The sequence below is a fragment of the Sprattus sprattus genome (genome assembly GCF_963457725.1).
Source record: "Sprattus sprattus genome assembly, chromosome: 11".
In the NCBI taxonomy this organism is placed as follows: domain Eukaryota; kingdom Metazoa; phylum Chordata; class Actinopteri; order Clupeiformes; family Clupeidae; genus Sprattus; species Sprattus sprattus.
In genome coordinates this window covers 20,287,913-20,299,993 of record NC_137909.1, presented here as the reverse complement: position 1 = coordinate 20,299,993, position 12,081 = coordinate 20,287,913, and the positions used below count along the sequence as shown (strand labels likewise).

Below are 12,081 nucleotides of genomic sequence, written 5' to 3'. Positions count from 1 at the left end.
GACTAGGGGCACATTGTTTTCACACAAAGACCAATAGGTCAGTCTTTCCAGAGGCCTATAAACATTCTGTTCCCGCCCCCGTTCCATCCCCTCCTGCTGGAGGGTGGTTACCATGGCGAGACAAAGAGCACTAGGATGTGACAGGACTGCAGAGGTTATCAACAAACAACACTGTCACTACTGTGACTGCAGTCACCCACCAACTATTTGCCATTTCCCCCTCAAGACTATTTATATAAATGATTAGCGTCATTTTGCCCGGGTAACAGTGAAGTGAAAGCTCTGCCTGAGCTGCAAGGGAATTGTCAGCTAATAATTCTTTTCTGCTTGATAAGCTCTGGAATGAACTGAGGCCCCTATAAAGGCTGTGCAAGCTAGTTGCATCAAGCGTCCTTGCAGTGAATACTTCTTATCATCAGTCTGGTGATGTTGCTTGTGTAAAGAAGATTTACCACCTTTGCTGGCTCTCTCAGACAGTTACCAGTAGTCCTATTTCAGCTCAAGACAGTGGGGAAAAACAAGGACACATTTCACTGTTTCACACCTAGTTGAGCTATGGATGAAGAAAACAAAATGATGCCGCGTCCTCTTTTTCAACGTGGGGACCCCTTCCATGACTGGACGATGCCAAGTCGTCTTTTCAACAGAGAAATTGAGTTTCCAGCTTTCCTGGACGAGAGAGATGTAAACTGGCTCGACTGGGCAAGGAAGAGGCTGGCTGCTACCTCCTGGCCGGGGTACACACACGTTCCTGTTATCTCTCCTTCTGGATCACAGGCAAGCCCCAGGGCACAGTCACAGGGCACTGAGGGAACATCAGAGGTGAGGTTTGGGCAAGGGAGCTGGAAGCTGTCTATGGACGTCAATCAGTTTACCCCTGAGGACATCACGGCCAGAACAAAGGAAGGCTACCTAGAAATAACAGGTACTGGAAATGTTCTGACAGTATGGGTAATATTCTACATTCTGGAGCTTTTTACTCACTTGTGCTTCACCTAATACAAACATTTGACTGATGTTGAAGGTAAACATGAGGAGAGGCAAGATGCACATGGACTGGTCTCACGGAGCTTCACTAGGAAATACAGGTCAGTGTGTGTGTGTTATGTTTCCCACAACATTCCTATAAAATATATTTTCTTTCATTTGTTTAGCTAGATACATAGACAGGCAGACAGACTCATGCACATGAAACAAGGATGTAATAATGTGTTATGTAAGGAACATTCAGCTCAATGACTGATAGCACAGTATTGTTTCAAATGCTCTTTCTGATGTATATTGTCAGAATACCAACTGAGGTGGACACAGAACACATTGGGTGCTCCCTGTCAGCAGATGGCGTCCTCTCCGTGGAAGCCCCACTACCTGCCTCAGGCACCAGACGCACAGAAGAAATCGTCATACCTATTCAGATCCAACAACAGCAATAGAGCACACACCTACATTCACTCTCCTCCTGTCTCTCTCACTCACACACACACACACGCACACACACACACACCGCCTAACCCCCTGATACTACATTCACATAAAGTTTTTTATCTGTAGTATTATGAATAAATGCTTTGAATATCTCACTTAATGTCCATATTTTACAACAGTTCAACTATGCCAACATTGGGGTGACGCAGGTACGTGGGATTCTGCTACCAGAATCGTTTTATGCAGTTTCTCCCGATGTTGACAGTTTTACAGTCAACAGTTATGGTAGCATTCTCCAAAAGTTTACAGTATCTTGAATTAATACTAGAAGGTTTAGTCTAACAAGGGAAGAGTTTAATTGACAAGAAACTCATAGTGACTAAATCACTCACTCTGACTCACAAAGAACATCCATCACTGCTAAAAAATTTGTACACCAGGGGGCCCAAAAGGGCCAGGAAGAGACAGCTGACACTCCTCACCAAAGCTTTGACCTGGGAAAAAGGGGTTGTGTGACCAAAGGGTGTCGGATTCTTCACACAAAAAAATAAATAAATAGAGCTGCTGAAAACTTGCTGAGAAGAAAGAACAGCTCCTGAACTCCTGACCTGAGTTGCACAGAAGGTCAGAGAGAGAGAGAGAGAGAGAGAGAGAGAGAGAGAGGGGGAGAGAGAGAGAGAGAGGGTGAAAGGGAGAGAGGGAGAGAGATAGAGAGAGAGAGAGAGGGAGAGAGAGAGAGAGAGAGGGTGAAAGGGAGAGAGGGAGAGAGGGAGAGAGAGATCGAGGGTGAGAGATTTCGGCAAAGCCCAGTAGGGGGAGGTACGCAACCATGATGAAACGAATTCAGCAGTAAAGCTGCACAGCAACAGTAACGTAACCAGCACTTGCTCTTATTTGTATTATGTGGTTCTTACACTGTAACTCACAAATTAAGTTATTAAATGCCACCAGAGGTGCACAATACATGGTTGAGTCTACTTTACTTTCAGTAAACTATATAACGTATGCCCATGTATCCTACTTATTTTGTGTGGATTAAGCTATGTTTACTTCCCACCACAGAATACTTGTTCAGTGTTGAAACCTTAATAGACCCCCTCATAGTTTTTTAGCTTGTGCCCATAAAACAGGCATGTGAATTATGCACTGAAGTTAGTGTAAGTCTTTCATTTTCTGCCTGCACTGTGGCATTGCACACACTCCTGTGTGATTGGAGTCAGCCCCTGTGCACAGATACTGGTGTATATTTAGAGTAATTTAGAGTCCTCTTCTGACCTCCAGGCGCCTCTCAGGACACACAGTGTCTCAGTCTAGTGTTTCAAATAGCAGACCGCCAGTGCCGTGCTGAATAAGTAGTGATTAAATAACTGATGGATAAATATGCTTTTTTTGTATTACGACAAATACAATCAATAGATTGTATTAATAACTGATACATACGTGATTGTGACAAATTTAAAATAATAAAAAGTGGTAGTTCCAGCATGCAGGATATAATGTGATATTGCAGGCGTTCACTGCGATAGACTGGGAGGAGGTGCGGCGGGCACCATTCTTGACAGCTGCGAGAAAAACAGATGGCAGACCTCTCAAACAGCTTCGTAACAGATCAGGGCAGCTTGCTTGCTGAAGGGTGAGGAAGGTTTATCTAATTAAAGGATTAAAACACCAAGATACTTTTCACGGAGACAAAAATAAACTGACTGCTCCCGGATTCTGGTAGTAGCAGATGCAAAGATGGGAAGAACACATGCAAAAAGTCTTGTACATACCATTGATAGTGTCTTTGTTCGTGGTAACCATGTTTTTACTCTGGAAAGGATATATTTTCCCTGCAAATCACTTTTATTTATGTAGTACATTTAAAATCAGCAGAAGTTGTACCTTAGGGCTTTCCAGTCTAGGTACATAAATTGACAATAAAATAACATGACAAGGCAAAAGAGTTGCAAAAGTGAAAGGAATAAAAAATATATATAAACAAACCCTTGGTAAGCATGGAAAACCTTAAATAACAGTTCTTTTAATTAATTACTTACCCTGTCTAAGTAGCATTTAGGCTACTGTCAGTCAAATCCAGGGAAGTCTCAATAGATTACACCCGCCTTGAATAATAACACTTCTAAAGCTCAGTATCCATAAAGCATTATAAACCGATCCATAAAGAGTTATAAAATATTAAAACATCCTCGCAATGATCGACACAGGTTTATATAACTATTTAAACATAGTAATGATTGCAACCGAAATAAGCTTTCCTTTTCACTGTATTTATTATCGATTTATTTGTTCAGGGAGGGTTGCTAGCCATCAGGCATCTTGCATTTGCCAATATAGCGGGACACAACCCCCTGCCCACCCCATTTTCAATCCCCTGGCCAACCGTATCTTCAAGTGGTTCAGTGTTTCAGCCAGCATTGTGGGTTGATATTCGAATATTTTCTAAATGTAGAATAATTGTACTGCTTCAGTAGAACTCCACTCATAGACAGTATCATTTCCAAGCTATCATCATCAGTTTACAGATGGCCTGACACAACCGATTTTGGCTGATATTAAGTATAGTCAGTATTGTATCATGGACTGAAAAAGAAATACCCTGTAATTTTTTCATGCGCATAAAAAGCTTATTTCTCTCAAATTCTGTGAACAAATACATAGCCTGTGTATATGCACAATTTTCCATATCATCTGTAATTTAGTTTTATATTTGAGATCCATATCCAGTAATATGTAGTATAATTTGTCGTATAATTGTCTAGATCTTCAAGCACTATATTTAGCTATATTTTGCTCTGTATTGCATCAATGGCAGTTATTAAGCAGAGGTCAGTCATAATAATGAGGACTTTATATGGTTAATATTTTGTACAGAACATTCCAAGAAGGTGTCAGCTTAACCTGTTCTGATTTGACCACGGATAAACTGACTCAAGTTTCAAGGAAGAGATCTGACTCTATATTCAATCGCGCAACCAGTCTTATGTGACCATCTGGATTAATCCCTGTGATATTTCCAAAGGAGGCCAGTGACTTTCCCAAATGCCAAGGCACATCTCAAGTCAAGAAGATGTCCAGCCGTAGGCAAATTTCCACCGTCAGTGAAACACAAGACCCACATGTTTTATGGCCATGTTTGAGTGTGAAACCGCAGGGGCCTGCCCGGAGGCACTGGGTGGCGTGTGCTGCCGAAATAGAAAACTCAAGATTTACAGCACCTCCTATCCAACTCCAATAAACTTGTCAGCTGAGAATCAACTCATCACAGTTAAACCAGAGGAGTATGTAACAGGAGCAGGTCTGACTAACAAGGGTTTAAGTTGACTATTTTCAAAAGTGACAAAGCTTCAGGTTTGCCTCTACTGTGCGGAAAATGTGGAGTTAACATGCCAGCTGACCAAAACAAATGCTCCTCAACATATCTGAAAGGCTTTAAAAAACAGTAGTCATTAATGTGCTGTCAATGCCCACCACTAGGGCGCACTATTCAGCCTTTCCTTTGAGGTCAGTGGGTGGGCTTTACAAACTTCCCAACATCCTACAGTAAAACAAGATTCAGGGACAAAAAAAAACTGATGGAAACATTGTGATTCAATAAACCTAAAGGGCAAGCCAACAAATGTGTCCACTATTCATTTGCCATATGACAAATCGGTCACCCAAATTTATCTTGGAGGTGCCAGCCAACCGTATAGTTAACAGTATTAGTATCTTGCCTGGGCTGACTCAGCCAAGGAACTCTAATTGATTTAAGGCACATTTTCCCAGCAGAGTATTTTTAAAGTTACGCATCCAAAACAAGTTACATACAGTATATGCACAATGACACATTTTTTCCAACCCACTTATAAGTCATCATTCTTGCCTAAGATGTATCAAATACCATCATAACAGCATTTCAATAATAACATTTCAAGCACGTTCTTGAATGTATTACCTGATCCAGATTGGTAACAAAAATTAAGAGTAGGTAATTTATATGATTCATTTAGCTTTGGGTGCTCTGCAGGTTTCGTTCTTTCTTTATATGCTCATCAAAATTGCTGTTATCTTCTTACTAACTTGCTCTGAATTTCCACAGACAGTAAGCAATTTACAGAAAAAAATTGAATGGCGTTAGAAACTCTACACCAATAAATATTCCTGTTGTTGTCACGTCTCAAATTAGACTCACAGATTTGCATTTCCATATTGGAAACTGTTAATATCCTGGAAATGACGTAAGGCCTTAACTGAAAGTTGGCAGACGGACTTGCACTGTGAAGAAAATCAAGTGTTGTAAAGTAAAAAATAAATAATGTTTAGCATTTATGTATTAGTTTAGTATTTCACAAAACTTTGTATATCTAAATGTATATGCTCCTAATGTTCAATATTTATGTATTGGTTTTAAACCTTTAATTTATATACTGAAATATGTATTTGAATTTGTCATTCCAACAGTTTAGTTATGGCAACCACAGATTAATGTTGTGGAGTTCTGCCCTACTGAATAAGATATCTGCAGTATATGTCTGCAGTAGCAATGCAGGCAGTGGGAGTAAAATATACTATAATGAAAATATATGGCTTGTTATCTAATGATGACAGGAGTTGGGAATACATCAGTTTAGAGGTGGTCTTTCAAATGCCAAGTACACAGATATAAATAACCAGCCCAGCATGAAAGGATATCTTGAGTCGTATTGACCTTTTAGTGTCGAGTCAAGGTATGATAACAGTTTAAAATGACACCCTATTGAAATGTTTTTCATTCTAAAAAATGTATAAGAATTGGGATTCCTTCACTCATATTTATGCTATACATGACAAGAAGTCAACCATTATCTAATTTAATTCTAATCTTTGTTTATCTGTTATCAAAATTCTGTAGATTTTTCCTCTCTCGCCAGCTGGTCATGCTTAGAGAGCGAGCATATTTTTGGGGGCCCATTCAAGTCTGCCTGATCCTCGACATACTTCTGCTTTCATTTGGCCAAAACCCATTAAAACTATTTTCGGCCTGGTCAGTTAGCCAGCTCAGTTCTGGCAGCTTGCGGAGACATATAAAACCATGAATGAAAATCCATTCATGAATGAATCTAAAATGGATCGTTCTCTTCAGCCAGGTTGGAAGCTTGATCATAAACTGCCTCCACATCAATCATAAGGCCAATTACTTCAACCTAGAATCTCTCTGGCCCTCTTCAAGTAAGAGTCTGAGTCTGAGTCTGTGTCTAAATTTGTTCCTCAGTCCCTGGCAGAGAAAGGTTGTTTCCTTGGCTGTTAAAGTACACAACTGTTTCCTCAAAATCAACTCATATTTTCATACAAAGGTATCAGATCACACTGTAACTCATTAGGCCCAGACCACACCATGCTATCTGAACACTTACCATCGGGTGGCTGCCCAGTATGCAAGCTGGCATCAGGAACTTCTTGTTTGGCTCTTCACTGAGCTTGAACTTGACATACTGCGCCTTGTTCTTGCCTCCTTCTCTGTCTCAGCCTGCACCCTGAGGAAGCCACAGGTGGTTCACAGACTACAGTTTCTCTGAGACTTTCTCTTTTATGACCAACAGCTGAGATCTTCGACAGAAAGAGTTTATCCACTTCATCAAACAATCTTAAGAAAAAGCTATAAAATTGAGAAGCTAATGGACTAATAGGTTAGGAGTTGTTTGCCAGCCAGCCTTTCTTCATGTAAAAGACTGTGGAGTTACGACAAATATGAAAAATTATACAGTTCATACAAGAATTTATAAGTATTTTTAATGTACAATTGCTTTTTTATCAGACACAGCTAATTAGTGAAAACCTAACATACTTGCCTTGCAAATTGCTAGTTAGCTTGCGATGATGTGATGTGTCGCGGCATTGTATTTGCTGAAATCATGCCACCAAAGCTATTCTTACATTTTAACTGATTTTCTGACCTGGAGCACCTGGGTGGCTAATGGGAATGACTGATGTGCTAATATCTGTTTCACATTTCCATATACTATCTATATAGAGTTGATGATTAGAACTAGCATCTAAAAAAAACTTACCAAACCATACCTGTTAAGGGAACATTAAACCTTGATCAAATAAAGCCTCAGGAACTTGTTTACAGATAGCTTTAACTAACACATGTCTAACACAAGTGTGGTTATGTGAATTGAATTTAGAGACGTCTGAAGTCTTTTTCTGGTGAGGTAACATTTCAAGACCCCATGCCTAAACTAATGAGGTTAATAGGCTAACAACTGTTCCAAATACCATATAGTAATATACACTACATGGACACTGAATAAGAGTCTATTTTAAATGGCCATGGCCATGACCATGTTATGGCTCCCTGATATTGATATTGTTCAATCAGACTATTGCTCTGGCCACTCTCCTTTCCTTTCTCTCTCTTACTCTGTACAGCCTATATGTATAAAACAATAAGGGACCCATAATGTCTTAAACAGTAGACATTTGGAAATGAGATAAGTTTCTCAGCACAGTAGAAGTGCATGTACTGTACCATAAGTGAAAACCAGCATCAGCGTGAAAGGAACAAATCAGTTTGCTCTAGCTCTGGTTTTGATAAATCTACAGATATTTTGCATTTTAGTCTCCCTGACTACTTGCTATTGCCAAGTACTTCAGGATGTTCTGTTGGTGTTTGTTCATAGTAATTAGGACAGAATGAGAATGAAAGGTCCGCATGTATTTAACCAGTGAACGATATCCATTTGTGATTGTATTTCATGCTAAATGTCCTCCTGCAAAGGCCTTTGACATTTATGACAGTGTTCCTGAAGAGCATCATTTATGCAGGTTTGACATAAGCATCCTATTTCACAGTTTGTTATGTCTTTGGCAGAAACTATTGGGATGTTTGTCCAAACATAATTTTAAAAAGATCGAGGTGACACTCAAAATGCTTACCTAGATTTCCAAAGATGTATCCTATGTCTGTGTGCACACATTTAAAAATTTTCAGGCTTTCAGCCACATTCTTAACACCCTTTAGCCAAAGCCTGATTAAGGGTTGTTGAAAGTGACCTTATTTAAATGATCAACTTACGTTATTTTTATTCCTTCAAGGAGCTCTAGAAGACTGTTATGAAATGGCCAGGGGGATGGCCTTACCACTTGAAGTGAAGGTATTACTGGTAACATCTCTTGCTTCCTGACTTTGTTCAGCCCCAACTTAAGAGAAACAGGTGGCTTGAGGGTGGCCATTCTTTCTAATTTGTAAGACATGTGGGGGATCCCAGGGGCATTTGGGCAGTACTGCAGCTGTCCGCGTCAGTCATTCACAAATGAACTCAACTGTTTAAAGGCTATCCTTGAAGCCACTCTCCTTTATGTTATGCCATCAGAATTGTGCTACATCATGTTTCAAACTTCGATCACAATATAAGTTGCAGTTCTGAATGTCTTGTTTGAACATAAATATACCAAATCTATTCAACATTGAAGGAAGCAGACTGGCATGCATTTTTATAGTATAACATTAAGTAGTTTTTAAAATTCATAAAATGCCATTGGTTTAGATTTAGTGTCTACACATAGAAGATCCATTTTTTTTTTTAAATAACTTAAACATAACATTCAAAGATTTTAGTAGTGTTAATGATATATGACCTCATTAACATAATACAATCTTAAGAGTTAGGTGTGAGGTGAGAATGCTGTCAGCATTATTTGGCTTTGTTTGAGCTAAGCCATTTAAAACAAGTATGTTGAGCAGAAGCCATTAATGTACTGGTGCCATTAAAATAGACTCGAGTGGAATGATGACATGATTTATCCCAGACTTTGACACGGGTCATTAAAACATCCCTGGGGCATGTTTTAAAAGTCAACACATGAGGAAGGTCACCATACTTCAAATGTATGAAGGTTGTAAAACCCCACTGGGGTTAGGAAGTGTAAAACATAATTGATATTTCTTGTAATTCCTGCAATTAAACTCTTAAATAGTTGAAGGCGCAGACTCAGAGGTCACATAGCTCATTAGGCTGTTAGACTGCTAGCAATGTAAAGAGAGGAAAAAACATCCCCCAAAAAGTCCCCAAACATTTGAATTTGTCAAAACAAATTACACAGTGACGGAGCTGTAAAGGTGCCAGGTCATCTAGCCCTGGAATGATGTTGTGCTTTTACCAACTCTTCTTTCGCCAACTCTCAAAACTTGTTTTGTGTGTTAGTGTGTGTGTGTGTGTGTGTGTGTGTGTGTGCGTACGTGTATCCATGTCTGTGTGTGTGTGTTTGTGATTCCCTGCATGCCTTTCTTCTTCATTAATCTTTCAATGGAGTACTTAGAAAGCTGACATATATTTATCATTATCCCCGTGTATTTCTATTAACAGGCAACTATAGCTTTTAATTGTGACACATTTAAGACAAGTCAAAACATTTAAAACATATTAACAGAACATGCTGAACAGAGCACTGAGAATTTGAACCACATTAAAACAGAGGAAAGCTGATTGTGAGAAAGTGTACATGTGTTAATTAATCTTATGAGTGTGACTTTAAAGGAAGAACTATGAAAGGCAGTTGTAGTTACATTAGTTGTCAGTAGTGTGTTTTGTTCCAATATGACAATAGCTTTTAACCACCATTGTAACTCATGATCCAGTAAATCATTTCACTAAACGTTTGGAACTAAGAGAACTTATATGCAAAAAGATGCCTGTTTCACCTATTCTTCATTGTTGTTAGTTAAGGTGATCTCTCCAAATATGAATAAAAAGTCTGATATGTGCACCAACACACAATACAAGCCAGATACATCCCAGCACCAGTAAATGCATAATAGTTGGTATTTGTACATTTAGATATAAATTATCACAAGAAGAGCATACTGGTCTAATGTATGTTTTTTGGTCCTTTGTAAAACCACATTTTACTATTTCACTCTTTATTACATTATGTAAAAACAACGATATTGATGAATAAATTAAATTGGCTTGAAATTGAAATATGGAAACCCCAAAATCTTTGAAATGTGAGAAAGGCATGATGTGTGTGTGTGTTAATGTGGTTATTCACTTAGTGACGCCCTGAAATAGTATCGCATGTGGGTCCCCTGTGAATGCTTAAGGTATCCTTAAATGTGTCCAAACCATATAGGCACCCTGCCTTTTTTGGCTTCTGCTTAGTGCTTAGTGTGCAGACTGAGATTAATATAAAGCCCTAAATTAAAACAGGGAGGACCAAGAACAGATCAGAGGAGTGCCCCTACACTGTGAGTTGTCTTCCTGGCTGGTCACCAGCAGGACGTGGGTTCGATGGACTGGACCTTCTTGCATGGCTCACACTGTTGTTGGGTTCTCAGTCATGACAGACAGTGGTCACTATGAAATAGTCTGTTACATTTACATTTGCTTGTAATCATATAATAATACTTGTAATTAGCTCCAGTAATGATTTGTCCATTCATTTTTTTTTTCTTAAAATGTATTCACTCAAATCACAGCTATTCACAATGTTTAACTGCCTTTTTTTCCTCAGGGGAGCTAACAATTCATCTGATATTGGGGAGACAAGGTAAGACTCCTCACAGGATCTATACATATTAGTATATATAGGTATTCTCTCTGTCTCTCTCTCTAAATTGGTTTAAATTGGCTTAAATGTCCTCTACAAGAGAAATTGAAATATGGAAACCCCAAAATCTTTGATATGTGGGAAAGGCATGATGTGTGTGTGTGTGTGTGGCTTTTCACTTAGTGATGCCCTGAAATAGCATCACTTGAGTGTTGAGTGCTCATTCAGATACTAAGTGATAGGAGAGTGTATTCCCCTCCTCATAGTATGATGGCTGATGAGAGGAGGAGAAAAGCTGTATGAATCTCATTGGGTTGGCAGGGGCAGGTTATAGGATGCCACCAGTATAACTAATGTTGTAAGAGCTTGCATGCATGCATTATTATTATGCATTGTGATTAGACTAGTTTAACATGAAGTAGTTTATAAAATGCATAAAATGCCATTTGTTTAGATTTAGTGTCTACACATAGCAGGTCCATTGTACACCAGTGCATTATTATTATGCATTGTGATTAGACTAGTTAAATGTCTTAACTCCTGATTGCTCTTTTGTGATGCTTTTTATGATGTTAAGCTATAGTACTGCTGTTTTTCATGTTGTTGTGCATCTACTTTATTCCCAACTGTTATCTATGGCATGTAGTGACACATTCCCTGTGATCATCACTAACATATCGATTAACATATCCTTTACATGAGACTCTCTCTACCCCATTTTGGTCACACTTTATTTGGCTGCTCATATTATCAACAAACTGGCTGTTGAAACTCTGTTAACTACAATTTCTGGTTAAGGTTAGGGTTAGGGGTTGGGTTTGGTTAAGATGATGTTCATCAAACAATTGTAAGCAATCCTCTGTAAAGTGTCTGTAGGCCGACTATCTGGTGTTACCCTGTTTGGTGATTGCCACCTCACAAATATGTGTATGGACAAAGGGTGGCGCACTCAGAAGTATAGTTTTCAGTGCAGCATACACATCCTAAATCCTCACCAAATGCAAACATTCTCATCCAAGTCTGCTTTTAGCTAAGTAGCACACAAAGCAACCATTCCAGAAAGTGGGAGTAATTTTTTTAAGCCTTTTTGTTTGTATTTAAATATGCTTGTAATCCATATAGAAACCTGTAACCATGGACGCG

The 12,081-nt window shown here is 39.0% G+C and overlaps 1 protein-coding gene across 1 annotated transcript; it reads left to right on the top strand.

The window, feature by feature from the left end:
* Window positions 1-555: 555 nt before the first annotated feature.
* LOC308372011 (heat shock protein beta-1-like) lies at window positions 556-1,433 on the top strand (the record flags this gene model as incomplete). The annotated part of the gene is made up of 3 exons (XM_080847101.1): window positions 556-925; window positions 1,025-1,088; window positions 1,289-1,433. The coding sequence occupies 3 exons, from the start codon at window positions 556-558 to the stop codon at window positions 1,431-1,433; spliced, it is 579 nt and encodes a 192-aa protein (XP_080703227.1).
* Window positions 1,434-12,081: the final 10,648 nt, after the last annotated feature.